We start from the raw sequence: 25,347 nt of genomic DNA, 5'->3' as shown, positions 1-25,347 counted from the left end.
ATTTCTATTATTTAAATTTTCGACTGTGTAGCAATTTTTTCTAGTTACTAAACGAACTACATTTTTGGTGGTACGCACCGTTTGATGGAACATTCAAGTGTGAGCCACCGGTGGTGCACGTCACCTGATAGGAGACTTGAGCGTGAGCCACCGGTGGTACGGCCGGTGTGAACGTGTTAATGTGTCGTGTTTGACAAACTAAAATTTGAGCATATGTATGTATATACACCCAATCTGGTATATATATACTTGGTGAATTTTCAAACTTAATTTTTTCCGAAATAAAAGTCGAATAAATAAAAGTTATTTTAGGCTTCCGACATATTTTAATTCATAGAATATGCTTCTGTCGATTATTCAGTCCTGCTCAAGCCGGAATTAGCCAAATTCAAATATACATACATGACAAATTATTAAACTTACTTTTTTGAATTATATAAACGTGTTATTCTACATATTTCACTTATTTTTGTGTGTAAAATAACCTTCTGTTCTATTGTACCACATATTGCTTCGTACCCTGTATATCCATATTCCAATCTCTTATCTTTCGGCCTTTACATACATCTATACATTAATGCCAAAATAAGGAAGGGTTTAACGAGAGAGCTTTCATCACAGCATCCACCATTCGATTATTTTTTCCATAGGCCTGAATGAGTGTACGGGCGATGGAGGGCATATGTAGCTAAGAACGCACACAAAGTGATATACGCGCACACATACTGGGACACATATAGGGACGGTCGTCGTTTGATTGCGCCCTCGGTGTACCATCTCCTCGTCCCGTGGCTCTCCTGTCCTTCCCTACCCTCGTCGAGCAACCGCGACCGTATCTTTCCCCACTACGTTGCCAACAGCCCAGCACGAGAGCACGTTAGGGAGTAGGGAGTAGGGATCGTCCTCATGCGCAGGCCGCCGGCAATCCAGCCGGTACCTTTAGTTCAAATCTAAACGGTGACAGGTCGGGACGCCCGCGTGACTGTGCTCGATTTTGGGCGCGCGTCGCGACAAGACAAAAACTCACAACGAATCTGTTTTGTATAATGGATAACCAGGCTGAAGGAGACTCGAAGATCGACCGATGAGAAAGAAACGCGCATTCGATCGACAAGCACCGTATGTGCAAGGCTTCTGGAATCTTTTTTGTTTTTTGGTTCCAACGATCGTTTCCGTTCTCTCCGTGTCGTGCTTTTTTCCTCTCCTGGACCTAGCTGCCTTGGCGACAACGCTTTTTTTTCCCCTCGCTGCATTCGAGTAAACGCTCATTGCATTGTCGCGACGCGTGCGCCCAAACATTCTCTTCTCTGTTTAACTAAAGACTCTGTGAAGAATAACGTTTTTTTTTCACCGTCGTTCGTCGATAGTTCTCACGTGTCGATAAATCTGACTTAACAAGACATCCATTATACAATAAGTACGTCACATTGCTGGTGAATAAATACGGAACTAAAAGAAAGAAGTGTATTATTACTTATGAAAATTAAACAGGGAAGAGAGAGAGAGAGAGAGAGGCAGAGATAGTGTGTGTAATCAAGACGAAGCGAGATAGAAAGGCACACGAAGTTCTTATGTTTTCACAGGTCTCATGAGAATTGCGTGTTGACCTTTATATATTGTAAATAGCAACAAATAGTGAACGACCGATAAACAAACTTCTGTCGAACATTGAAAAAGCTATCGAACATGTTTATCGCGTTAAAGATCGAACTGATGTAGTGGGGGGACCAGGGGTTCAATATTTATCAAAGATACACAAAATATTAACAATATATTAACGGAGAGTTTTGGCGATGGTTCGTGTTGTCGGTACTGTTGGTAGTACGTAAAGTACCGAAGGAGGGATAGGGAGGGGATAGTGTTGTCCAGAGGCTGTGGAGTTCGAGTTTTCGGGAGTGGATCCGTCGAAAACCATTCAGAACCCTCTGACCGCGAGTTTTCTTGGAGGACTATCCGTGAGAATGGATGTAGTGTCGAGTGGACTACTCATGCCAGCGAAGGTCGTGGATATTGCTACCTATCATTCGTCTTTTTATTCTCCGCCACCCACCGAAGCGTAAGTAACATATCATGTGCACATCAGTCTCTCTTCAGTGATTTACACGAACATATCATCCATCTTGATCGCGTGGTTGATTATCGTTATTCCTTAATATAACATTTCCTGGGATAATTTTGTAATTTTTAGTTGGATATTGTATTCAATTTCTTTAGCGATTATCTTTGATGACTATCATCCCTCCCGAATAAATTAATGAAAACGTAAGGCGTTGTGACATACAAACTATATACTTTTTTTGATATATTACAAAAAACCTTTGATCAAATATAATTAATATTAGATTAACTAAGAATGAATACTTTATAATGCTTAAATATTCCAAAATGACATATTATTTGACAAATTTTAGTATTTTTGTTAATTTGGTATTATTACACGTGGCTGAACATTTTTTACTAAGAGTTGAGGTAGGTAATCAGAAAATGTGATTCTTCGACAACGTGCTGTCTTGAGTTTAATAGATTTTACTGCAATGTTATCTGCTTATTTAAATTCCTACCGGTCCTCGACTTTATCTCGTGCAGACTGTCAGCGCAACTAGACTCGATATTCAGGCGTTTTATCAAAACAAACGCATATAGCCAGTCTCTGGCTGGAAACGTGGAACATGTAACAAACATTCGAAAAATCTCACCGCGGAACAACGGAAGTCTCCATGTTAGCGTCGGTATCAAAGGATGCGGCCTTATCTTGGAATAGATTACAATGTCGATGTACATGTGTGTTCACTCCTTCGATTGTGTTTCAAATAATGTTTATATTTACGTTTATAAAAACTACTATAAAATCAATAATCAAAAAAATGACTAGAAATTTATAATTGAAAACAAAATAAGTGGATAATTCTGGAAATGATAAATTAAGGTTAGAACAATGATTAAATCGCGAATGTTTATGTATTTATGAGAAATAAAAGACAAAATGTATGTATAAATGTATGCAAAAATGTATAAGATATTCAGAGTAATGTTTTTGTTATAATATTTAGGTTATAAATACAAGCCACTACTTAGGGTTCATTTTTTAATTTATTTTTATAAAAATATGTATTTGCATAAATATGCACATTCTAATTCTCTCATAGTCTGAGATATTCGTTATTCCTCTTTACTCAAAAAGTGAAACTTTTTACCGTTTAAACTTTGGCACGAATCTACCTAATCTCAAACTACTTTCAAAATTAAAAAATCAAATTTATTACCTTGAATATGGTAAAAAATCTCTGTCAATTGTGATAAAAAGTTTTCATATTTATCCATTGTATGTAAAAATCTTTTAAAATGAAGTTTTTAGGAAATCTTTTTGAAGAGTAATAGAGCGTCTTTAAAAAGTTTTTTCGTGGATTCACATTGACCGTGGTTCCATCCATGATTACGAATGCGTTAGAGAAGACAGACGGACGACATTTTCGAAAAGTCACCCAGTAGGTTGAGAATGCCGAATAGCTAGGGCGGGGGGGGGGGGGGGGGGAGAAGAGACAAACAGAGAGAGGCAGGCCGAAAGGAAAAGCATCAGGCATGCTGGAAGGAACCTCCGGCTATCCCCTGTGTTGTTACCTAGCAGATATCCCACTTTAGGCTCGTTTATCGCTCGAAGCCAGAGGGAAAAGACCAGGGTTCTGTATCGGGGACCAGGGTCTGCTTTCATGAAAACGCGCGCGCGCACATACAGGTCTACAGCCGGAGCGACTTGTTCTCGACTAAAGGAGATTTAAACCCGGTTTCAGATCGAACCCGTTGAGAATTCTCCAGTCGTTTATTTCGTTTGTTGACGGACGGGTTTACGTCTTCGTCCTTTAACCGAGGGTCCAGCGTATTAACCATTTTCTGAACCGGCATAATAGCCAACCCTGACCGCCTTTCGATACGTGTTCCTCATTGTTCCTATGTTAAATAAGCTAATGACTTGCTAATTTTCCCGTTAAATCTTTTTTTTTTTTTTTAACTAAAAGTCTTCTAACAATAACATTTTGCCACTAAGATTACACTTCATGCAATAATTAAAAGGTTAAAAAAAAAAAGAAGAAGAACAATTTGCTTGATGCAAAGAATTCAATACCTGTGCTCCGATGCACGGCACGAAATGTGGGTTGAAAAAAGAAAAGTAAAAAAGCCACGAAATTGAAGAAGTATATCTGGTAAATCAAGATTCCAGACCCGTTGAAAACGCGAAATCACGTTTGGCAAAAGGAAGAAGGAAAGAATAGAAAGAAAGAGCCGAGGTGATCGAAGGATGAGAGACAAGGCACAAAGGTTCGTTGAATTTTGAAAAGTTCGCACTTGGCCGCGATCTTGGGAAGGGAAGGATCACGTCGAAAGCGTGAAACGCGGAAACTATGAGTTACAACGAGGAGGACATCATACTAGACACAGGACACACGTGATTACTTCGTGAATGATCCGCTGTGCGCGCTGTTTGTTGATGGAGTGGGGACGAAACAGAGAGATAGGTACACAGATATATCTGTTCAGATAGAAGGACATACGGCTTGGGTCAACGGGAGATTGCCAAAGTTGAGACGAATCCACGTGTAGGTTGTACGAGATAAACGGAACGTGTTTTAGCTGTAACTTTTGTCCGGAAACCGACTCAAGGCGTTTCATGGAAATCCGTCGTTTGATCTTAGACATTGTTTTATTCTCTTTCTGGAGGCAGCAGGATGCTACTTGCACAGGCAGAATAGGACAGGAAACGCGTGATTGGGTTTCTTAGCAATGTCTTGAATTTATGGATTGTTAAGAAACTACAATGCTAGAGGAAAGCTTGCGAAAAATTGCGTTTAAATTGGGAAAAGATACCATGTTTCGTGATTTATATTGATTGATAGGCAATATAGTAATAACAGTACAACAAACTAATGGTATGTAATTGTATTAATGATATAGATGGAATATTGTTATCGAGAATTATAACGAATTTGAACAGATAAAGATAGATTTGTTTTTAGCGCGTCGCTTTCGTCGCGTGTGGTACTTCCTTAAAAAACGAATCTACCGACGCGTGAGGTTACCTCGGTGCAACCAGGGTGCATAGTAAACTTAGAATACGATCCTCGCGGATCGATCTAATTTTAGATGAGATTCAAGCGGGTTTTACGACAACGAATTCCTAGAATTCGTGACAACGTCTCGGGTACCTCGTATCTGTGCATAAAATCTCCGCTAGATCGCGCCGGTGGTCATTTAAATTCGTAACAGAGGAGTGTTCTTTTAGATGACAATTAAATAACCGTTTAAGCAGCTGTGCTTCTTTTTAAAGCTTCTGGCGGACAATATCGTAAGGTAACGACATAAGAAATATGTATAACAAGAAAAAGATAGAGGAAGACAATGAAAAAAAGGAAAGAGGGAGATGGAAAGAGATCTGAAAAGATGTCAAGTAACAAATTTCTCGAAGGGATTCCAGTTCTGCTGACGAGATTCGCGACTGGGCCTCTTGAGGAAGTCCCCCCAGAAGAAAGAACAATTTTTTTCTCCGTCTCTCTCTCTCTCTCTCTTTTCTGACTGCCTACAGCCCGTTCTCTTCTCCTCATTCGTATCATTATTTTCGATGTTGGGTTTGGTACACTCGTTCAAGGGTCGACGTCGTCGTCGATCGTCAGGAGGGTATACACACAAGAGCGAGCCTGATTTCCAGCATCTGCTCCAGTCAAGAAAGACCGCAGTCTGGAACGACTTTGGCCTAGCAAAGGCTTTTGCATGCGCGCCTTCTCGTCTGCGACGCGACGCCTTCTTATATTCTATTGAGTCTTCCAAAAGCACCGGAGCATATGTTTTCGAATTGTTCTCAACCGAGGGACGGCCAAATGATAGACTGACGCCGCTTTCGTTCACCCGGTGACATGATGAATTCTAATGATCTCCTCTTGCCCTCGAATATTCCCTTCAATCACTGTGCCGCCGTTTTATTTTAACTTTTCCTTTATTAATGCTTGTCTGTCTATATTACATCATATGCATTTCTCATTCGATTCGATGATCCACTCGACTACGTTTAGGCTTTTGATTGATTTGGAATCGTGACTCGGTAGGTTAGGTTAGTTTATACAGATACAAAAGCGTAGGAATCATTTTTTTTAAATATTATAAAATCATATAACAGATTTGATATTTAAACAAATGTAAAAATCTGTAATTTTGAGTTATGTTTGTGTTATGTCACAAACTTCCTATAAAGTTAGAAAGGGAAAGAATTTCACTCAAATATTAATAAATCATAAATTACTCGATGTTGTCATCCCGAGCTAGCGCTATCGGTTGATAATCAAGTCTAGACTCGAAAGTTTACCGTGTGCCGTGTGGTCAGTTCCACGCGCGTCAGAGTCGATCTTTCGACTCGATACAGTGGCGTAGAATCGGCTCGGGGTAGATAAAATCGAGATTCGTGCTCCGGCCCTCTAATACTCTAATCAGTCGGCATTAGCAAGGTGCGCATGGATCAACCATGAGGTTGATTCTCCGCGATGTGCAGCCTCGATTCCCACGGTGGAATTAAAGATTCACGAGGAGAAAATACCCATCGCACTTGTCATGGGAACGAGCACCGGGTGGCTCGTTGCTCGATTTACAATTGGTTGTTGTACACGGGGTAAGGCGTGTGGTGGTGCACGACGCGCACCTCCCGAGCCGAGGGGGATGAAGCTCGCTACTGAGGGGATTTCCCCCTTTTTTCTTCTCTCTCTCTTTCATTTTTTCTTCTTTTTTCTCTCCTTTTTTTTTTTAAATACATATACACCCCTAGGGGCACGAGAATTTCTCTCACCTATCTTGCTATAGCGCATGCTTTTGAACTAAAAGTGACATATGCGCGTTTCGGGGTTAGCTTAGTCGGTCATATCCCGCGAAGGATGTTAAGGAAATGATATATTGTTAATTATGGGTGCATTTATGTCGTTGAATTACTATTTTGTATTACGCATCTTCAACATTTTTAAACTAAGAATTTTATAAATTGAGAATCTAAATTTTGAATACTGAAAATTTTTTAATTTTTGGAACTGAAAATTTAATTTAGAATGTAATCAATCAACGTCGAATCTCTCATCCGCAATGGATCGAAATTTTCTAGTTTAATTGTAGAATCTTCAGTTGCTAATCTAACCTGGACGCATCGGCTTCAAATGCAAAAAAGCATCGACATTATTCGAGGAATAACACAGGAAGCAGAGGGAAGACTAAAAATCCGTGTGTTCGATTGACGATTTAGTTACAGTGAAGCTCTTTGACGCGTTCGAACACGTGCATCTTCATATACACGTGCATTCACATGTATGCGTCATAGGAGCGGGTGCGCATGCTCGGGGAGAGTTCTATTGGGGGGAAGTTTGGCAATGCGAGGGCATCAAGGCAGGTGGTAGCCAGATGTCTCTCATAAGGACTTCTACCCTGATGTCGTTGCCTGCCTCGTTTGCTCTTATATACATACGTACATACATGTACACGAATATTTACGTAAGTATGTGTTAGATATATACCTAACCATGCACCCTATACGCGGGGAACGTGTTCGAACCGGCGAACAAATTCGAATATACATATATATATCTGGCTCTCTTTCACGGAATGAATCGTACAAGTATGCATGTACTAGCTTTCTGATTTATATCGAGATTCATTTATATAAGTGCGTGTGTGGTCCGTCGGTAAAGTTCAAATACAAAGCTTAGGAGAAAATTTGACAACATTCTGCCGCGTCTAATTGGAACGGAAGTTTTATCTCTGTACGATGGAATTTTTATTATAAGCTTAGGAACCAAATACATAACAGGCTGTTTCGTTGAAACAGGTATCTTTGTTACTCCTTTTGGCAAACACAAGGTGGCGGGTCGAGCGCCGTGTACGGGTCGAGCTGTCATTAATCCATACTTTCGAAACGTGTTGCCAAGTAGTACAAGCTATCATTGGGCTCGCCATCAGTGGAACAATCACAGGTGTATTCGTACGATTTCTCATTCGCTTTTTAATTCGTTAGCTATCACAAAATTTGATATTTCTAAATAGTCTAATCTGACGTTAGGAATCAAGTTTCTCGATCGTCGTCTATATGATTTATCTTGATAAAGGATTGGAACTTTGTTAGTTTCCTTTTTCTACCGACTATTCTGTCGGAATTTCTCCGACCGGTTCGCGGAGGAACGAAGATTCCGAAACGCGTTGACCTTGATCTTGACTCGTCTTCCTCATCCTCCTCGCTTATGGTCGTCCTCATTCAATCTTTTTTCGTCTTATCACCTTGTCGTGCTCGAGACAGATTCCCTTAATGCCATTCATGAATCAAGCAACCACAAGTCGTGCCTAGACGCCGATTGAAAGTGTACTGTACACGTTTCATTGAATAACTCGCCACAGCGTCGATGTAACAGCCTTGTGGCATCGAATCCTTGATTATCCACGGATTACGCGCTATTTTCTACCGTTTGAGAATTTTTCATGAATCATCGTAGTACTACGTTTTATAGATAGTTACTTAGTAACTAATGTTTCTCATGACATATGGTATTAAATTCTTCGTCCTTTAACATCAAAATCGAATTAATTCGACCAAACAAACCAAATAAAGAACTCTGCAATACGGGGCAGGGATGGCCTCAAATCTCTCTATCAAAAAAATTATTATTAACAAAAATTATCTAATTTACTATATGCTCCGAAGCAAAAAATAAATATACTATCGCATAAAATCACGTAAAACCACCGATGACACATACTAGGAGTAAAACAATATATTTCATAATATAAGCAATATAAGTTACTACATATATATATATATATATAGATACAAATACATTAACATAGACTATGTGATCAGATGAGAATGTGTACAAGGAAGTGGAACAGTGGAAATCGTAAGATGGCGGTAAAAGTAGAGTACGTCCCGACAGGCAATTTGTCATGATCACCTGTCCCGCTGATGATAGAACAGCGCGCTCATAGGATCCCGTAAGACGGCGCACCGGTCTACTTGGAAATTCCGCATATTTTACCAGGGCGTTCCCTTTCATTGGTGGCTCCGCGGCACGAGAGGCTTTTTAAACGTACAAATTGAGGAACGCGCGAGTACATCATGTGTTGATCGGCCTGTGTAGCGAGGGGGTGGGTCGTGGGGGTAGCAGCTGACGGTCAGGGGCCAATGGATCCCTTGCACCTGGTCTGTAACTTTGGAAAATCGACGACAGAATCAATTGTGCCGGCAACCGCGTCGCACGCGACCAAATGGGGCCCCGGATGATAACGGTTGCATTGACCCTTACTCTTGACCCGTTACCCACGGAGGAGCGGTGCGCTCTCCAGATAACACTTTTCGAATTTGTCCGCTTGAGGGATAGCATCCGGTGCGTCAATTCACTAAAGATCAAGCAGTTTAATACATAATACATAAAAGTTTATATTAGTTGTAATTTATAATATAAACATTTTGATCGTAGATCACTTTATGCTATAGAGTGTATATATAATATTATTGAAATATGTAAGAAGATACACATTACATACTACTTTTGGCAAGGGATTTAAAGTCTGCATATTATAATGATAGGTATATTATGGAAATTAAAATAATTTCCATAATTTAAAAGACGAGAGATTTGAGATACAAAAGAGATTTATATTATAATGCTATAAATATTTCAATTTCTTCAAATTTCATTGTAGAATGTATAGAGGTATAGTACCGAAAGAGATATTCAATTTTTTAAGTTCCCTTCCATAATCAAATATTAAGAAGTAGAATCTAATAATATAAGATAAAGTGACTGAACATTTTGAATGAAATGTTGTCTTAACACATAGTTGGCCCTTAATTGGTTAACAAGTCACGCAGCGTCTAAGTTGAGTTTATATAATGCCGTGCGGTGGGAAGAGATATGTAATCTTGCGTAAAAGAGAAAAATTATCTGAGATTAACCTCTTTTACTACAACACTGTAGGTGCTATATAATGTACTGCTGTCATAAAAAATATGTGAACCGCGGAAAATATTATACAGGAAACTCTGTGTTGAGTGGCTATAATTACTTTTAGTATTTATATAGTGAGCGCTTGTGATTGGTTATAGTCAATCATAATAATAGTTAAATATAGCCATCTGCATTATCAAAAAGGTTAAAAGGATCATTACGATAAAAAATTCTATTCGTAAATATCTGCCAGAATGTAAATGAGGTAGAATTGACTATTAAACTATTAGAAGAACTTTTTTCTAAAGAATTTCGAAATGAGACGTGTAGCTGTTTGGAAGAACAATAATCCGAACGTTGACCTCTCCAGTTTGGTATACAATCCCCCATTATCGCTGCAGTAGGTCCGCCATCTACAAACGTATATCTGTCATGATATTTTCAGAACGTTACATTATGCATACTTTTTTTTCACATCTCTCCAAACTCTGATACGTTTCTCGACCAGGCGATATGATCTCGGAAGGATACGTACAAAACGAGGCAAAAAGGCGTTATAGGTCTGCTGTCTGGCTTTTTCCGACGAACCATGACCATGGAACACACAAATAGTGGACATTACTTAGGAAGGGACATCGGCTGGTTCGCGCAATAACCTTATTGTTGCGTGACGAGCAACAGGCGGACGGAAGGAAGGAAGGTGAAAGAAAGAAAAAGGAAGATTGCTAGCCTTAGGGCTGCTCGTTGCAAACGATGGGGTAAAAGAGGGAGGACGAGAATATGGCAGGCAACTCGCAAGGAAGTGGTCAAAAAGAGGGGAAAGTTCGGAACTTCGGCAGATGTCCTAGTCGCGATGTGCGTAACCACGATGGGTTTCTTTTTTCTCTCCCTTTCTCACGAGACGCTCGATTTTCGTCGTGAAACTCGAAAATTCGAAGAGGGGGAAATGAACGTGTAATCGCGTATCCACGATGCAATATCGTTTGGTGAATAGCTTCGTTAACCCTCCTCTTACCGCGTTCTGTTGGGTCAATAGGCATTTATTATCTGAAATTCACCAAGATTTACCTTGTTGCTTTGGTAACACCCTGTTTCTTTGATGAACCGATCGATGTAATGAGAAATACACTAAGTTGGGACGATATTTACCGTAAGTCGGTATCTGTCACAAACATGATTTGTGGACAATAAAATATTGTTGAATGTAAATGATTTAATACTTGTTAAATCCTTAAGTACTGAATAGTTTTTTGCGCTCTATGCCTAACATGTAATTTTATAAGTCTTATATGGTTAGAATAGTCTTAGAATAGTCTTCTGTAGCTGGAAGTAAATATTGAAATTAAAAGTATTCTCTATCTTAAGATTCAATATCCTCTAACAAAAACTATAATTTTCCATAATATTCTTGTTAGATATTATTGATGCTAATAATTAACCAAATGAGTAAAACTTTTAAGTCTACATATCTTAGGATTAGGAAACAACACATGTGAAAGTATAAATCTTAATGAAGATTAATACCAGATAATAGTTATCGAATTTCATTGGAATAATTGTCATTGAAATCACACAGAGCACTTTAGTCATATAGCGTCCGAAGTCCTAGACAAAGGGGACAGCTGTGGCACAGCACCTGCTTGTGTCGCCACCTTTCAAGTAAACGCTAAGAGTGAGAGCTTGTTCATTCATTTCGCCTCGCAACTAACAGCACGGCGCTTTCTTGTCGCCGAGGTTAAACCAGCCGATTGGAAATTTTGACCGGACGTCCTCGACCTCCGACAGTAGTTTCGCATGCTGATTTGGGGAGAGAAGGGAGCTTAGCAACCGATACGTTCAATTCGCTTGACAGCTAAACTTAAAAGAAACAGGGAGAGGAGAAGCGGGCTTGACTTTTGTATTCTTAATTCGTGCGAATTTCTAAAACAAAACATTTCTACATAAATGTATCATTATAAATGTATTGAGATAGAATTATTCATTAGAGTTTACCGAAGTTAAAATATTGCCAGTCCTCTATTTAATTTGTTTCATCAAAATAATCTGAGGTCTCTTGAAGAATTGAATTAATAATATTTTTAGTAAAATCTTACAAATCACAAGTTATAAATTACGAGTACTAATATTATTGTGCATACCAGTAACAAATTTGGCAATACAACAAGTGTTGTTTTACACAGATCAATTCTACAAATTATAAGACAGTTGATAGTACTACTAATTTTGGCGCTATATAGTAGATGTCTATAACCTACAATTTGGCACTTGCTAATATTACTAATAATATTATTAGTTGGAAAATTATCATGCAACGAAACTTACTTAATTTTCCTTCTTTGTTTTTTCATTTTTCTTTGCATCATAATTTAAGCGTCCTGTAGAAGTTTTAGCGGTTAGGTCAGGAAATTACAATTACCCTTTTGACCAAACAGGAAGTGAGAAGCACCGAGGTAAGAGGATAGGAAGATATAAAATCCGACGTGATCCGCTGGCGTATTACCCTTCTCTTTCCTGTGTCACCACGACTTATTCCTATCTTCCTTTTACGTTCTTATTCGCACCCTGTCCTCTCGCGTGTTCCCTTCGAATTTTGCTCTCTCTCTCTTCCCCCCACTCTGTTTCCTCTCTATCACCCCATTTACTCTACATATGGAGTCAGTGTCCTAAATTGATTAATGAGTGTCTCGGTCGAGTCGTTTCGCTTGTCCCTTGTTTCTACTGCGAGTGTCACGTGTTAGGTAAAATCGTGATGATTTTATCAGTTATTCTTCGCTTGTCCACGTGCCCTTTCTTCGACTTATCGCTCCCGCATCTTTTTTCAGCATTCCGTCTGCTTCCGTTTCCTTTTTCTATACTATTTTTGACCATCTTATCTACCAATCTTTTTACCAAAATTCCACATTTGGATTACATAAATGAAATAAAAATAGAAATGGGAAGAAACAGATTCTGCAATTAATTAGGATCGACTACAAAAATTAAAATGGTATGATTATCAGTGCCATCAAATTTTAAGTACTTAGTTTCGTCACTATATTACATATGCTTCGTGCTTGATTGCTTTACAAGTTAAATCAATTTGATGGTATCTCGAACGATGACCGATCTCATCCTACATCTTTTTTCGCAATCGTCATCAATAAAAAGACGTTAGATGTCTGTTCCGTATAAATATTCATGACAGCGGTCATTTTTGTAATTTATTCGCGATACTTTCGATGTGGTGAGGCGTGAAGGGAATCACACCGCCACCATTCAGGGTTAACAAACATCGTGCGTTCGCACAGTGCTGATTCTTTCTATCTATATAACCTCTCTCGGCTATCGCACCGTGGTGTACATATACATACATAGGTATATACGATGTGCGCACATATTTTCGCGGATCGTGAGAATGCCGGAGGAAGTCCTGCGTCTAGCCACGTGTCTCGGGATTTAAACTCAAGGATATCCGCGACCGTTAGAACTTCCACGAAGGCGAAAGCCTTTACATAACACGAGTGAAAAAAAAGGAGGAGGAACGGATACCGATCGTCTCCGACTGTGTATTTGCGATTCCCAGCGATATTTCTGTCCTTTTTTTTCGCGCGTCACGACTAAGTAGGTAGTAAAGAGTTGGTCGCGAAAGCTGGACTGAGAGACATCGGAACATGGCAAAATATAGTGTGTTCTCTTTTTTAACAGTCTTCCTGTCTCCTTCATTTGTTTATTCTATCTCATTCGCTAATTTATTTTTTCTTCCCCATTCTGAAAATTTGTTCACCGGCGGCATGAATTTTTGGATAAATTGAATAATGATAATTATTCACATTTTTGTTCTTTTGGTATATTTCGTTTATTAAAGTATTTTAATGATTGTGTGTCGTGGAAATATAATTCGTGTGTTTCGTACATTTATGACGTGTTGGTTCACACGTGACGAGGTGTATCATGTGCACGTGGTTCGCACCGTCTCCTCCATTCTTACTTTCAAATTTGAATGAAGCCCAGTCGAATACCGGACAGACGTTCCACCATTCTGCGCACGTTCTGCCTCCGCTCCAGACTCTCGTTTAGTCATACAAAGTAGAAAGTGAAAAGGAGGATGCACAAAAATGCGATTCGTGCATTCCGTTCTTGTATTCTGAGGATTTGTTTTCATGGAAATTCTACTGCACCCGAAAAAAGGGTTGTTCGATTGTTCTATGTGATTGTTATTGTAACTGCGCATGCGCACCAGGAATATTATTCTCTTATAATATATAAAACTTCACCCATGTATACATTTAAATATATTTTATGCCTAATATTAGTTATGTTTTTTAACATTGTCAATAGCTATTTTTCGTAGAAATGACATTTAAGAGTCTGTCAACTTACGAATTCAAATATGGCTGGTATCAGCTTGACTGTGTATCTAGCAAATTCTCATGGAAGACACGTTGTGAAGAGATATACCGCGATTAGACGCCTCGACATGTCATGGAAGTCTATGACATTCTAGGTATTGAAATTCATCGCCTGTAAGTCGGTTCTTTTCTATAACAAATATTATTATCTATAGCCAACTTATTACTGTGACAATATTATTCAAATTTTGGGAAACCATTTTTGCGTGTGCAAACTACTATATATAAATATTACTAATATAAATATAGCAACTATATATAAATATTACTAATATAAATATAGCAACTATATATAAATATTACTAATCTTACGCAAATCACAATTATGAACAAATATATTCCCTTACGATTTGCAATAATGTAATCTTGACAGAAATGGTGTCTAACCTCCAAAATCCTGTCTGTAAATTTGGGTGATGAGGCTTTAAATTTTAAAAGCTCTGTTAAAAGAAGATATATAAAAGTCAATATGGCTGCTGAATCAACGCTGTCACGTGCAAGTCGAGCGACAAATCACCGGCAAGTATTTGTTTGCATAGTTTCACGAATTTCGCAGTGTTCACTTTTTTTAAGCGACACGTCCTGTATGCAGGAGACATTCCACCTGAACGGCGGCACTCCCCTTTCAGTTCCTAGCATTCCCTCGTGAGTGAACGCTTCATAACGTATTCCCGACTTGTCTACAGCCGGGAACGTAAACATATGTGCACCTGCAGAAAGTCATCGTATTCGGGTAGCGAAGATTGCATTGCTAGGCTCCGCCAATTAAAAGCTCAATTACAGAGTGTATCAGTTGCGTTTTATACGAATTTCTCTCACCGACGTGAGAACAGCTGCGAAGATGAAAACGCGCGTTTCCTGTAGTAGCACGGTTGCCACGTGCTCGCCTGAGTAAATATGAGCATGCGTGTTCCGTGGTATCGGTCTTTTAAGGCCAGGAAACAATTGGAAGGGATAAAAAGAGGAATTTTTATCGGTTATATTCAAGATTTTATTGGTTGTTAAATAGACGCTTAATCGAGACGAGAAAGAATCGTGAGATTATTTATCTCAATAAGGATTAATGTTGCGCTAAGGTAATATTTTATTTTCAGATTTTCAAACTTTCGAACTTTTAAATTTTCAGATGTTCAGATTTTCGCATCTTCAAATCCGGTGCGTATTGTGTGTTTACGTGGAATAATGTTTCGTTTATATATTTTGTACGCATTATTTCACCGCCCTTAATGGCTTAATGAAATGTAAACTAGTGACACCTGATTTGCCGCTCACTTTCATGGGACTTATATACATAAGTAGTTTCGTTTCCTTATCTCGATACCTACTTCGGTGATGGATGAACGATTCCAAGAAGTTTCACTCGGATAGTGATCGTTGCTTTCGTTGTTGGACATCGATACGACACGAAAAGAAAACATAGTTTAATAACAAAGTGATCGCTTTTAAAACACACTTGTGTACACATACTACTATAAATAACAAATGTAAAGATAAAATGGGCATGTCGTAAACCTTCCATCAGCGAAAAGTTTTTGAATTTATGATAAGTGAAGCCTAATAGAATATAAGCAAATTTAGCGATTCTCTTTTTATGCTCTTCGGTACTTTTTCACCCTAGTGGGCTCGCCCCTTTCTTTCTGTCTCACCAACAGGCAGCTGCGCGTACCGAGAGAAGAAGGTGGCTATTTGATGTGTGTATGCATGCATGTATGTATCTGGCAACGAAGTACTTACAATGGAAGGTTATGGAACGATAGCGCTTATAGGATGCCACAAGTATACGCGTCATATAAACATATGCGAAACGCAGATGGTTGGTGAACCTTATCGTTGTCATTATTTTCCGCCCTGCGCCTACAGAGATACCCCTCGGCTCTATATTGCTTCTTAGTTGATCGAAATAAAGATTACCAAATAATAGTAAAATATATATCAATTATTAAATAATAATAAAAAAAAATAGTAGCATCCATTATTAGTAAAGATTATAATCAATCACGACGAGTAAATCAAAATTTGTTAATTAAGGATTCAAGGGTAACTGGTAATTTCCGGCGCTGGAATCCTACTTTTACCATATCGCTGTAATAGGCAGCAATTATTTCTTGCCGTTGCGCTTCCATCAATTAGTGAGTTTGTTATATTATAATTAAATTTCGAAAGACGAGTCTACTTTGCAAATTGAACGCTAGGATTATAGAAAAAAAACTTCAGCTGTCAGCTTATCGGTCGGATTAATGGCTTTTTGATTTATTTCGGTAGTATAAAGGTTATGATATTTTAGTACTAATAAGGATGATGGCGCATCTTTTGATACATGGGAACGCAAAATGAATTCGTCACGTATAATTGATGTGAAAATGAAAATTAGCGATAGTTATAGTTATTGATATTTATTATATTTATCATTATATAACTCTAGTTACGCTTTCTTTATTTTAATCAATCTTTAATGAAGATATTTTCCAAGCTAATAGGATTCCAATTAAAACTTGTTCTAAATTCTTGATTCCCATAAAATATATAGCGATCCCAAACTTTGTATTATTATGTATCCAGCAGTGTCAAGTGTAATGGGTCTGTTTAAAATATTGGAGATCGTATTACATCATTTTCTGCACGTTGATTCGAAATAATTGTGTCAGAACAATGACCAACGGTTGTGTACAGTGAACTTTTGTGCTTGGTTTCGCTCGGGCGCCGCTGCGGCGTCTTTGCAGCGTACTCTGACGGAACAAAGGGGTTAAACGAGCGCCGTTTGGTGAAGGCTCGCGCGATATAGCTGCGTGCAGCGGAAATGCCGGTCGTGGCCTGCCTGAAACAGTAAACATAACAAGCATTCGGACCGTTGCGTTTGATTTCACTATGTGCAGGAGTACATAACCTTATATACATACGTGTGTGTGTGTGTTTCATCTCGAGCTGACCAGTTATCGTCGTCAAATTACGTCATCCGGCAAACATAGACTCCACAGTGGCTGGAATGTAAATACGTTGGTATAACGTGCAGCCAACTGTTGGCTAATTGCACTTGACGATGGATTATTGTGTAATATCAGCTCTGTTGCTTTTCCACGAATGTGAAACTTTCTACACGTTAGTCAAAGAGGCTCCTTTTGAAGTCATTTTGCTACACTTATATGGCACTACTATTTTCTTAGAAAAATGAACAAGTAAGTAAGTATATTATTAGATGAGTAATTAAATATTAGACAAAATCTTAGAGGTAGTATCTTTCTCTCGATAATCGTTCTTTAAGAATTTGAAGTAATAAAAATTAGTAATCAAAAGTGTTTTCTTACAGTACTTCTGATTGGCTGGAACGAATGCCATTAAATTCAAAATAAGGAACGTCCTGTAAAAAATTGAGGTCAAAAGAGATTTGATTGATGACATTAGTGCAGATGACCTTGACAGATACAGTGGACTCTTTCATCTGTAATAAAGTTATATATATCTACTGTATGTGTAAGTTACTTCCGGGTAGAGCGAGACGCTCTTTCAGCTTTCTATCATGGAAGATATATGAAAGAAGAACATTTATGTAAATAATAAATACAAACCGAGTAAGAAGAAAATAAAATGACAAATTGAGTAAAAAGATGGATGATTCTATGTTTCTTCTTAAGTTTTAGCAAGAGCCTTTCGTAAAGAGAAGAAATTAAGGAATAGTGTGAGAGGAGAGACGGGAATGAATAACGATCATTTGCGGAAGAAGTCGACAGGAAATCCTTGAAGATGATGAAGGAACAAACCATTTGTAACCGCAAAAACTGACACTGGCCAGACTGTGGTCAAGATTGCCTCTTGGTTGGCGGTTTTAGGAAAGGGTGAAGAACAAAGGGGTGATGAGTGCGCGATAGTTCCTTCGACAAAGAAGAGGAAGAAGCGCGCGCAGGATGGATGGTCAGCCATCCATGATTTCCCGTCTTCGCCTTTGTACCGACAAAAAAAAAAAAATAGCTATATCCGTTACACGTTCGCACGTTCGATCCTTTCGCGAATTTTTACATCCCTCTTGAACCACACTCATTTTCAAATTGGATTGTATTGTAAAAAAAAAAGAAAGAGATTTCGTAACGCCAGTGTGAGAATTTTTGTTGAAGAAATATTTCTTATGTACCACTTCCTAGTTTCAATATTTTTATAAAATATTAATAAAAAAATAGATTTTGGCTTGTTACACTTCCTTCACTTCTACGAAATAACATAAATGAAATGACAATTATTGGAAAGATATTTGTGAGATTAAAATCAATACTTTTGTAAATTTTAATTTTAAGTTTAATAAATACATATTTGGAAAAATATTTTTCTTGAGGTGTAAACATTATTCATATACCTTCAATTATGAATTTCACGTTTATGATTTTCAAGTTACTGGAAAACAATGTTCTTTCTGTTTCCCTAGATCGCGCTCTGGTTACGATTCTAGTAGCGGAGGAGAATCTGACAATGAATACAATGTCATTGCTTGTCGTGGAGCCAGCAATCAGTCCCAGAATCCAAACGCGACAAATGCGAGCAGTATTGGTCAAGGGAAACACATAAACAAAGGAAGGTGGACCAAAGAGGAGGTAATCAATCAGAAATTCCATGTTACATATTCTGAAATATTTAAATTTGAATTTTTTATTTACTTCTATAACTATATATACACAATACACGCATCTCTAACTCAAATGTTGCAAACTTTTTCATTGTAAACACTATAAAAAAAAAAAATAGCAAAAAGAATTAGCGATTTTGTTTACTTCTAAAATTATAAATATGATTACTAATTTAAACGTCTCAAATTTGTTCAGTCTAGAGAAGATTAAAAAATAATAAAAATTTGTAATCTCTTTAGAAATGCGTTGCAAAATTTCCCCTAAAAGAATTTTCGTGAAACTATTTACAGAAATTGAACTGGACCAAAGTTCATTGGTCACCGTGATAAGAACAATGTTCCACGCTATTTTCCTTTCCCCTCTTTCTCTGTGACGCACCTTGATAGCTGAGAGAATGCACACGTGATCGCGTCATTATACCGTGACTTTGATCGGATGTAACGCGAAAGGGGAGGATACAATGAGCATAGGCCTCGAAAAAAGGTCCACCCTTCGTACCTTCTACAACGAGTTAGGTTCGCGGGCAGATGCCCTCGACCACCCCATAGTCATATGCGCGGCTATAAAGAACGGGCAGCACCGTATGGTTTCCCGTGGGAAACATCACATAGGTCTATCGATCCCATTTGTTACATGACCTTTTTCATTCTCTCTCTTCTTATTCTCTTCTTTGATCTGATGCAATTGCCAAGTGAAAATTCTCATACACCGATCTTAAAATTTGGGGTATTTTATCCCCTATTTCTTCTTCCATTCTCTTCTCGAATCTACGGTATTTCTATGGTATCATGTAATCCCCTCGGTATTTGAAATTTCAAATATCTGCATCATTTTATAATTTCGTACGATAAAGTCATTTCTACATTACAACCACATCCGTATAGTAAAAGGCAAATGTTATAATAATAATAAAGTATTAAGCTTCATCTCGATATGAGTTTCGTTCTTTTTTTTTTTTTTCGTATTTCTAATTTAATCTCTTGCATAAAAACGTGCCAAACGAACGTGCAAAAAAAGACTGAAACTTTTATACTTCTCCATATTGGTTTCTAATTATAATTCCATCCATATCATAAAAGGTTAACGTTGCAATTAAGCTTCATCTTCATATGTACATCATTTTTTTTTCACTTTTAGCATAATATTTTTTACAAAAAACGTATCTCATTAATTTGCAAAAAAATGGGAACTTTCAATTTAAAAAAAAAAAAAAATAAAATTATACTGCAGATATTAAATTAAAAGATATCCTCCAAAAATTAACATAATTAAAAATGATGCCTTTCTCGAATGTTTAAATCGGAAGTGTACGTTGCACGAGTAAAATTATTAACATGAATTTAGCACAGCAAATCTTGCAAATCTTATCAATTAATCGTCAATGGTCCTCTTCGCAGCGCACCTGTTTTAAGACGGGGTAATGTTTGTTAAAATATCTTGCATTGCATGTGAAGTTTTAAGTTATCACCTTACAGCGTTACATTGCTCCTACCTATGTGTAATATATGTTCCATTTGGATGGGTTTCAGGACGGTCTGTTGAAGCAGCTAGTAAGCAGTGCCGAGCAGCTTGGGACCGGACTTCGATGGGATGTCATAGCTGGCCATTTCCCAGACAGAAGTGACGTTCAGTGTCAGCAAAGATGGGCGAAGGTCGTGAATCCGGAATTGGTCAAAGGACCATGGACAAAAGAGGTAAATTAATGAAATTAAATTCTTATTTGGTATTTATAAGTAAAGACGAATTTACACATTTTCTATTTTGTATTCCTTTGTATAAAGTGAGAAATCTTTGATTCTTTTACTATTCTATATATGTAGATCCTAGTTTAGAAGTTAGGATTACTCTAATTTAGGACTCTAGTTCGGTATTGCAAATTCTAAATAGAAATTAAGGAAATGTTATGTTGTCGTTAGTAACTAGTATTTGGGTTGTATATATATATATATATATACCTTTGTTTGATATAGTCACATTGTAATAAAAGGTTAAGTTATATCAACCTGCGTTTCACCGGATGGCCAACCAGTCCAGATTTCGCGAAAGTTCGTGAAGATCCGTTACACCCCTTCACCCATCATGGGCAGGTCTGTCCACGTATTTGGCAGAGGAGACGTTTGAATTGAAGATCGTGTAACGGTTCTTTGCAACTTTCCCTCTGGAACAAGGAAACTGTCTTAAGTTTTTCATATCTGCTTTAAGAAATGTATTTGTATCAGGCAGTCTATAAATACCGAGTAAACACACATCAAACGCTTCCTCTATTGACCACCAGATGTCACCACGAGCCTGTGCTATGAGACCTATTGACCTATTATTGACATCAATAATAACAATGTCCTAAACCTATGCAATTTAATTTTATCCAACAAAAACCTAACCTAAATACCAATTTCGACTTAAAACGCTCCAAGGTCATCGCTTCCGCACCAGTAACGATCAAGATGGTTCATCTTGGGTGCATCTAAAGCTTGAAGGTTTGAATTCATAACGGCACGGCCCTGCACAACACGTACGCCTACACGTAGCGGAGGCAGCGCTCTCTTTCTCTCCCTCTGTCCGCCGACGGTCGCCACGGTGGGGTATGCAACAAGAAAAAGAGCCACGAGAGGTCCGCGGAGATGCTGCGTCGTCGTCGTGCCAATGCACTTGGCAACAGCCAAGGGCAAGTAAAGCCTCTGAAAGTCGCGTACACTCCGTCATGAAGAGGCCCTATATTGGTGTGCACCTGATTCTTCATGGTGTAGGAGCGTCCTCGTTGCATCCTCTTTCCCCTCTGTCCTTTCTTCACTGTTTTCGTTGCTTCTTTCCCTCGGTGCACTCGAGGATCATCTCCGCGTGTGTCCTCTTCTCCTTTCCTTTCCGCCGCCTTCTCTCGACCTACCGCCTTGTTCTCTTACCTTCCTTCGACTCTTCTCCTCGCCTTCGAGAAATTACTCGCGTGTTGGACCTGCCTTCCGGTGAGAACTCGTCCGATCAGAACTTTCACGGCGCTTTGGTTGCTTTTCAGGGAGCAGGATGTCGCATCTGGTGAAAAGTCGACATTCTTTAATCGAGATTTTTCAGTCGACAAGTAAAGTCCTGGTTTAATACTAAAATTTTTGGACTCTGGTTTTTAACTAATTCCTCCCCAAAATTCTCTCTTAAGTTATCTTTGTACTAAAAATGATTATTTTCAGTTTAAATCAAAACTTCTCCGAGCTTACAAGATTCTGAATCATATATCAGTCGCGACATCTAGTTTTCAAACGGCAACGAGCCTTATCACGTGCTATAGTACGCTACACTAACATGCGTAACACAAAATTTGGCTTTTAGACAATCTACACTTAAATACAAATTAAACTGTTAATATTACTCATATAAGAAAATTGAAGTAAAGAATACCAATTATAAAAACAAATATTAATGTAATCATATATTGAAAATGGAAAAGTCAAAGTATATAAAATACATGAGAATCAATTTTAATGTCCTATCAGTAGTTTCATCCATCAACCATAAGTACTCGAATCATTCCGTGTACTGATGATTGGTGACGTTCGCAGGAGGACGAAAAAGTAGTGGAATTAGTGGAACGATACGGACCGAAGAAGTGGACATTAATTGCCCGACATCTAAAGGGCCGTATCGGTAAGCAGTGTCGGGAAAGATGGCACAACCATTTGAATCCTGGCATCAAGAAGACTGCGTGGACAGAGGCGGAGGACAGAATCATTGTGGAAGCTCACCGCAGGGTGGGAAATCAATGGGCGAAAATAGCAAAACTGCTGCCGGGCAGGACGGATAATGCCATAAAAAATCATTGGAATAGCACTATGAGAAGGAAATATGAAACTGAAGATGGTGGTAGACCTACTAGCACAAGAGGTTCTTATCAATCCATTGATTATGTTATTATTAGAATGCCAATATTTATGCAAATTTATAGTTTTATGAAACTTTTATTTTATTTTCATATTTTATAACTAAAATAGGACCTACACAGAGATAATTGTTTCGTCTACTGTACTTTGGATATTTTATGTGATTATATGCATTTTTGCATCTTTAAATTTTTCTACGAATGTAATAAATAAAATCCACGTGAATATCATTTGAAAAATAATCTATATTAATTCCTATTTTCAATCTTCATCTTCAATTTTTAAATTTTAATTTAGCTAACTGAAAGAAGTTAGATCATCAAAAAATGGAACATTTGATAAAAGTGAATTCCTCTTACAGGAAGAGGCAGGAGAAAAGCTACAGAATCGTCGGTGCTCTCTAAAGAAGCAGAGGAGGAAATCTCAGGTCACAGTCGTCTACAGGTAGATTCGACGAATAACGAAAATTCCACAACTGTGTCCACTATGCAGCAGCACACTCTGGGTATCGACCAGCTGGACTGGAGCAGAGCTTGGGATAATCAACAAAATAATCAAACTTTCCAAGGTCTTCTGAATCTGAATGAACGGCCGCACAATAACGAATCTCGAGTAGATACGCCTTCAAAAAGAGGAAGTTCTTCTCGAGTCAAGACTGAACAAATTTCACCTTTCACAAAGTATGTTAATGAACAAGTTTAAAAAATAAGAATTTTCAAGGAGTATTTAATAAAGTTACCCATTTACTAACACGTCTATTTAAATAGGTATTTTGATATGCAAATACAAGGTGAAGCGACAAGTTCAAAGAATTCAGAGATTAGACTAATGCCCATGCCAGACCTGGAGGAAATGCCAGAAATAGCGGAGAAAGAAAGGAGCAGTCCACCCCCTATTCTCCGTCGACGTAGAAATACTCAGGTCCTTCAGCAGAGGACGGAAATACCTGAGAATATGAACCAACCTGATTACTTGTTAATAAGCCAACAACAGCAACAGTCTAGCGTTACCACTCCATCCACGCCCATCAAACAATTGCCATTCAGTCCGTCACAGTTCTTGAACAGTCTGAGTCCTGAAACCTCCCCCTGGCCACGGGCAAGTACCCCTAAAGGTAGCAGCCCTGGTCCACTCACCACACCACAACCCACTGGTCTTCGACGAAGTCAGAATGGTAAAGTTTTTGATAAAATCCTTCGTTCGTTGCTTTCTGATTTTATCTGGAACTTGATAGACCGTATATTGTTACTATTATTATATTTTTGTCACAGATGGGAACACACCGAGAACGCCAACACCGTTCAAAAACGCGTTAGCAGAATTAGAACGGCGCAGCGGCGCGACTACTCAGTTACCTGCCACCCCAAGTCGTCTGGATGCTTTAACGGAAATCATCAAACAAGAAACCGACCGTGAAAGTCTAGCAGGGACTAGCACTATCCTTCAAGATTCTGGTTACGGCACGATTAGACGGCGGGGTAAAGAAAATAGCGCTCCTGGTGGAAAGAGAGCACGTAAAGCTCTCTGTCAAGCCTGGGCGAACGCTTCCCAGGATAATTCCGAAATAAGTTTCGTTGTAGAAACACCGGTAAGTTGTATGTCGATATTTAGAGTGTAACATTAGCGAATATTTATGCAAAATTTATATTTTTATAAATATACTTTAAAAAACGGGATTTAAGTGAAGAATTGTTTTATCCGTTACATATCAAAACGAATATCCTATTTCGAATATTTTATGTACTTTTACAGATTATATACATCTTATATATTTTTGCACTTTTAAATTTGCCATTAATGCATAAAAATTCGCAGTCTAAACATTAGTATATAAGATCGTTATTTAGTTCACTAATTTATTTTCTTTACATTACAGAGTAAAAGTTTGGACACGTCGGTATTATTTTCACCAGCATCCATGGCGTTAGAGGATAGTTTCTTAACAGCAGGCACTAGCCCCGTAAAGGTAGAGAACCATGTCCATACTCAATCACAGATGCAAGCTCAACCCGCCCTATCCTGGTATTATTCCCGTACCAATCGCCTCTAGACACGCTAGCCAGCCTTTTCTTAATTCTCTTATTTTAACACTGTCTTTCTCTCCTTTGTTTAGTATATTTTACTCAATCATGCCTGCCTGTTGATTAACGTTAAATATGTTTCGCCCCTTCTCTATCTTTCTCTTCGATTCTTCTTTCCTTTTAATTTATAACTAAATGTTATAAAACCAAGGCGCACGAGGAATTAACCTTGTATTTGTTCTTCGTAATTGTAACTATGATTATTGATTCCCTTTTGTCGCCCTGGTATCGTCCAACCCAAAGATTATTAGGGATATTTTTTTTCTTAGGTCATAAGTATTGTAATAATGAAGTAACACGACTAACAATTAATAACAACGTAAAATATCAGTTTGATTTATTTATATGATTAACTTATTTTTTTCTTTTTGACAACGCGTATGCTTACCTTGTTAAATTATTATTTATGTATATGCAGTAATGTTATTTGCTTGAGACGAAATTTA

At 38.1% G+C, this 25,347-nt stretch overlaps 1 protein-coding gene and 1 long non-coding RNA gene across 7 annotated transcripts in view; one reads left to right on the top strand and one right to left on the bottom strand.

Moving 5' to 3' along the window:
* LOC126919333 (transcriptional activator Myb) overlaps positions 1 to 25,347 on the top strand; it is a 40,858-nt gene that overhangs the window by 12,124 nt on the left and 3,387 nt on the right. Inside the window, exons 1-9 of one of the 5 annotated variants that reach the window (XM_050728406.1) lie at positions 916 to 1,119; positions 1,584 to 2,056; positions 18,756 to 18,921; positions 20,484 to 20,648; positions 22,503 to 22,824; positions 23,182 to 23,500; positions 23,588 to 23,994; positions 24,092 to 24,408; positions 24,697 to 24,786. In XM_050728406.1, coding sequence (XP_050584363.1) covers positions 1,962 to 2,056; positions 18,756 to 18,921; positions 20,484 to 20,648; positions 22,503 to 22,824; positions 23,182 to 23,500; positions 23,588 to 23,994; positions 24,092 to 24,408; positions 24,697 to 24,786 — 1,881 coding nt within the window. In that variant the 5' untranslated portion in view covers positions 916 to 1,119; positions 1,584 to 1,961. Of the gene's footprint in view, positions 1 to 915; positions 2,057 to 18,755; positions 18,922 to 20,483; positions 20,649 to 21,489; positions 21,620 to 22,502; positions 22,825 to 23,181; positions 23,501 to 23,587; positions 23,995 to 24,091; positions 24,409 to 24,696; positions 24,787 to 25,347 lie in introns of those variants that run through there. The other 4 variants (XM_050728396.1, XM_050728424.1, XM_050728415.1 and 1 more) reach the window with 4 other exon arrangements.
* Positions 19,893 to 21,483, bottom strand: LOC126919411 (uncharacterized). 2 transcript variants are annotated; one of them, XR_007711599.1, is made up of 4 exons: positions 21,336 to 21,483; positions 21,189 to 21,265; positions 20,958 to 21,126; positions 19,893 to 20,553 (listed from the first exon to the last, which is right to left on the bottom strand). It is a non-coding gene; the product is annotated as an uncharacterized LOC126919411 (long non-coding RNA). The 2 variants fall into 2 exon arrangements; XR_007711598.1 differs by having other exon boundaries at positions 20,958 to 21,112.

This window comes from Bombus affinis, chromosome 1 (genome assembly GCF_024516045.1).
Source record: "Bombus affinis isolate iyBomAffi1 chromosome 1, iyBomAffi1.2, whole genome shotgun sequence".
NCBI lineage: Eukaryota > Metazoa > Arthropoda > Insecta > Hymenoptera > Apidae > Bombus > Bombus affinis.
This window is presented reverse-complemented; position numbering and strand designations above follow the sequence as displayed.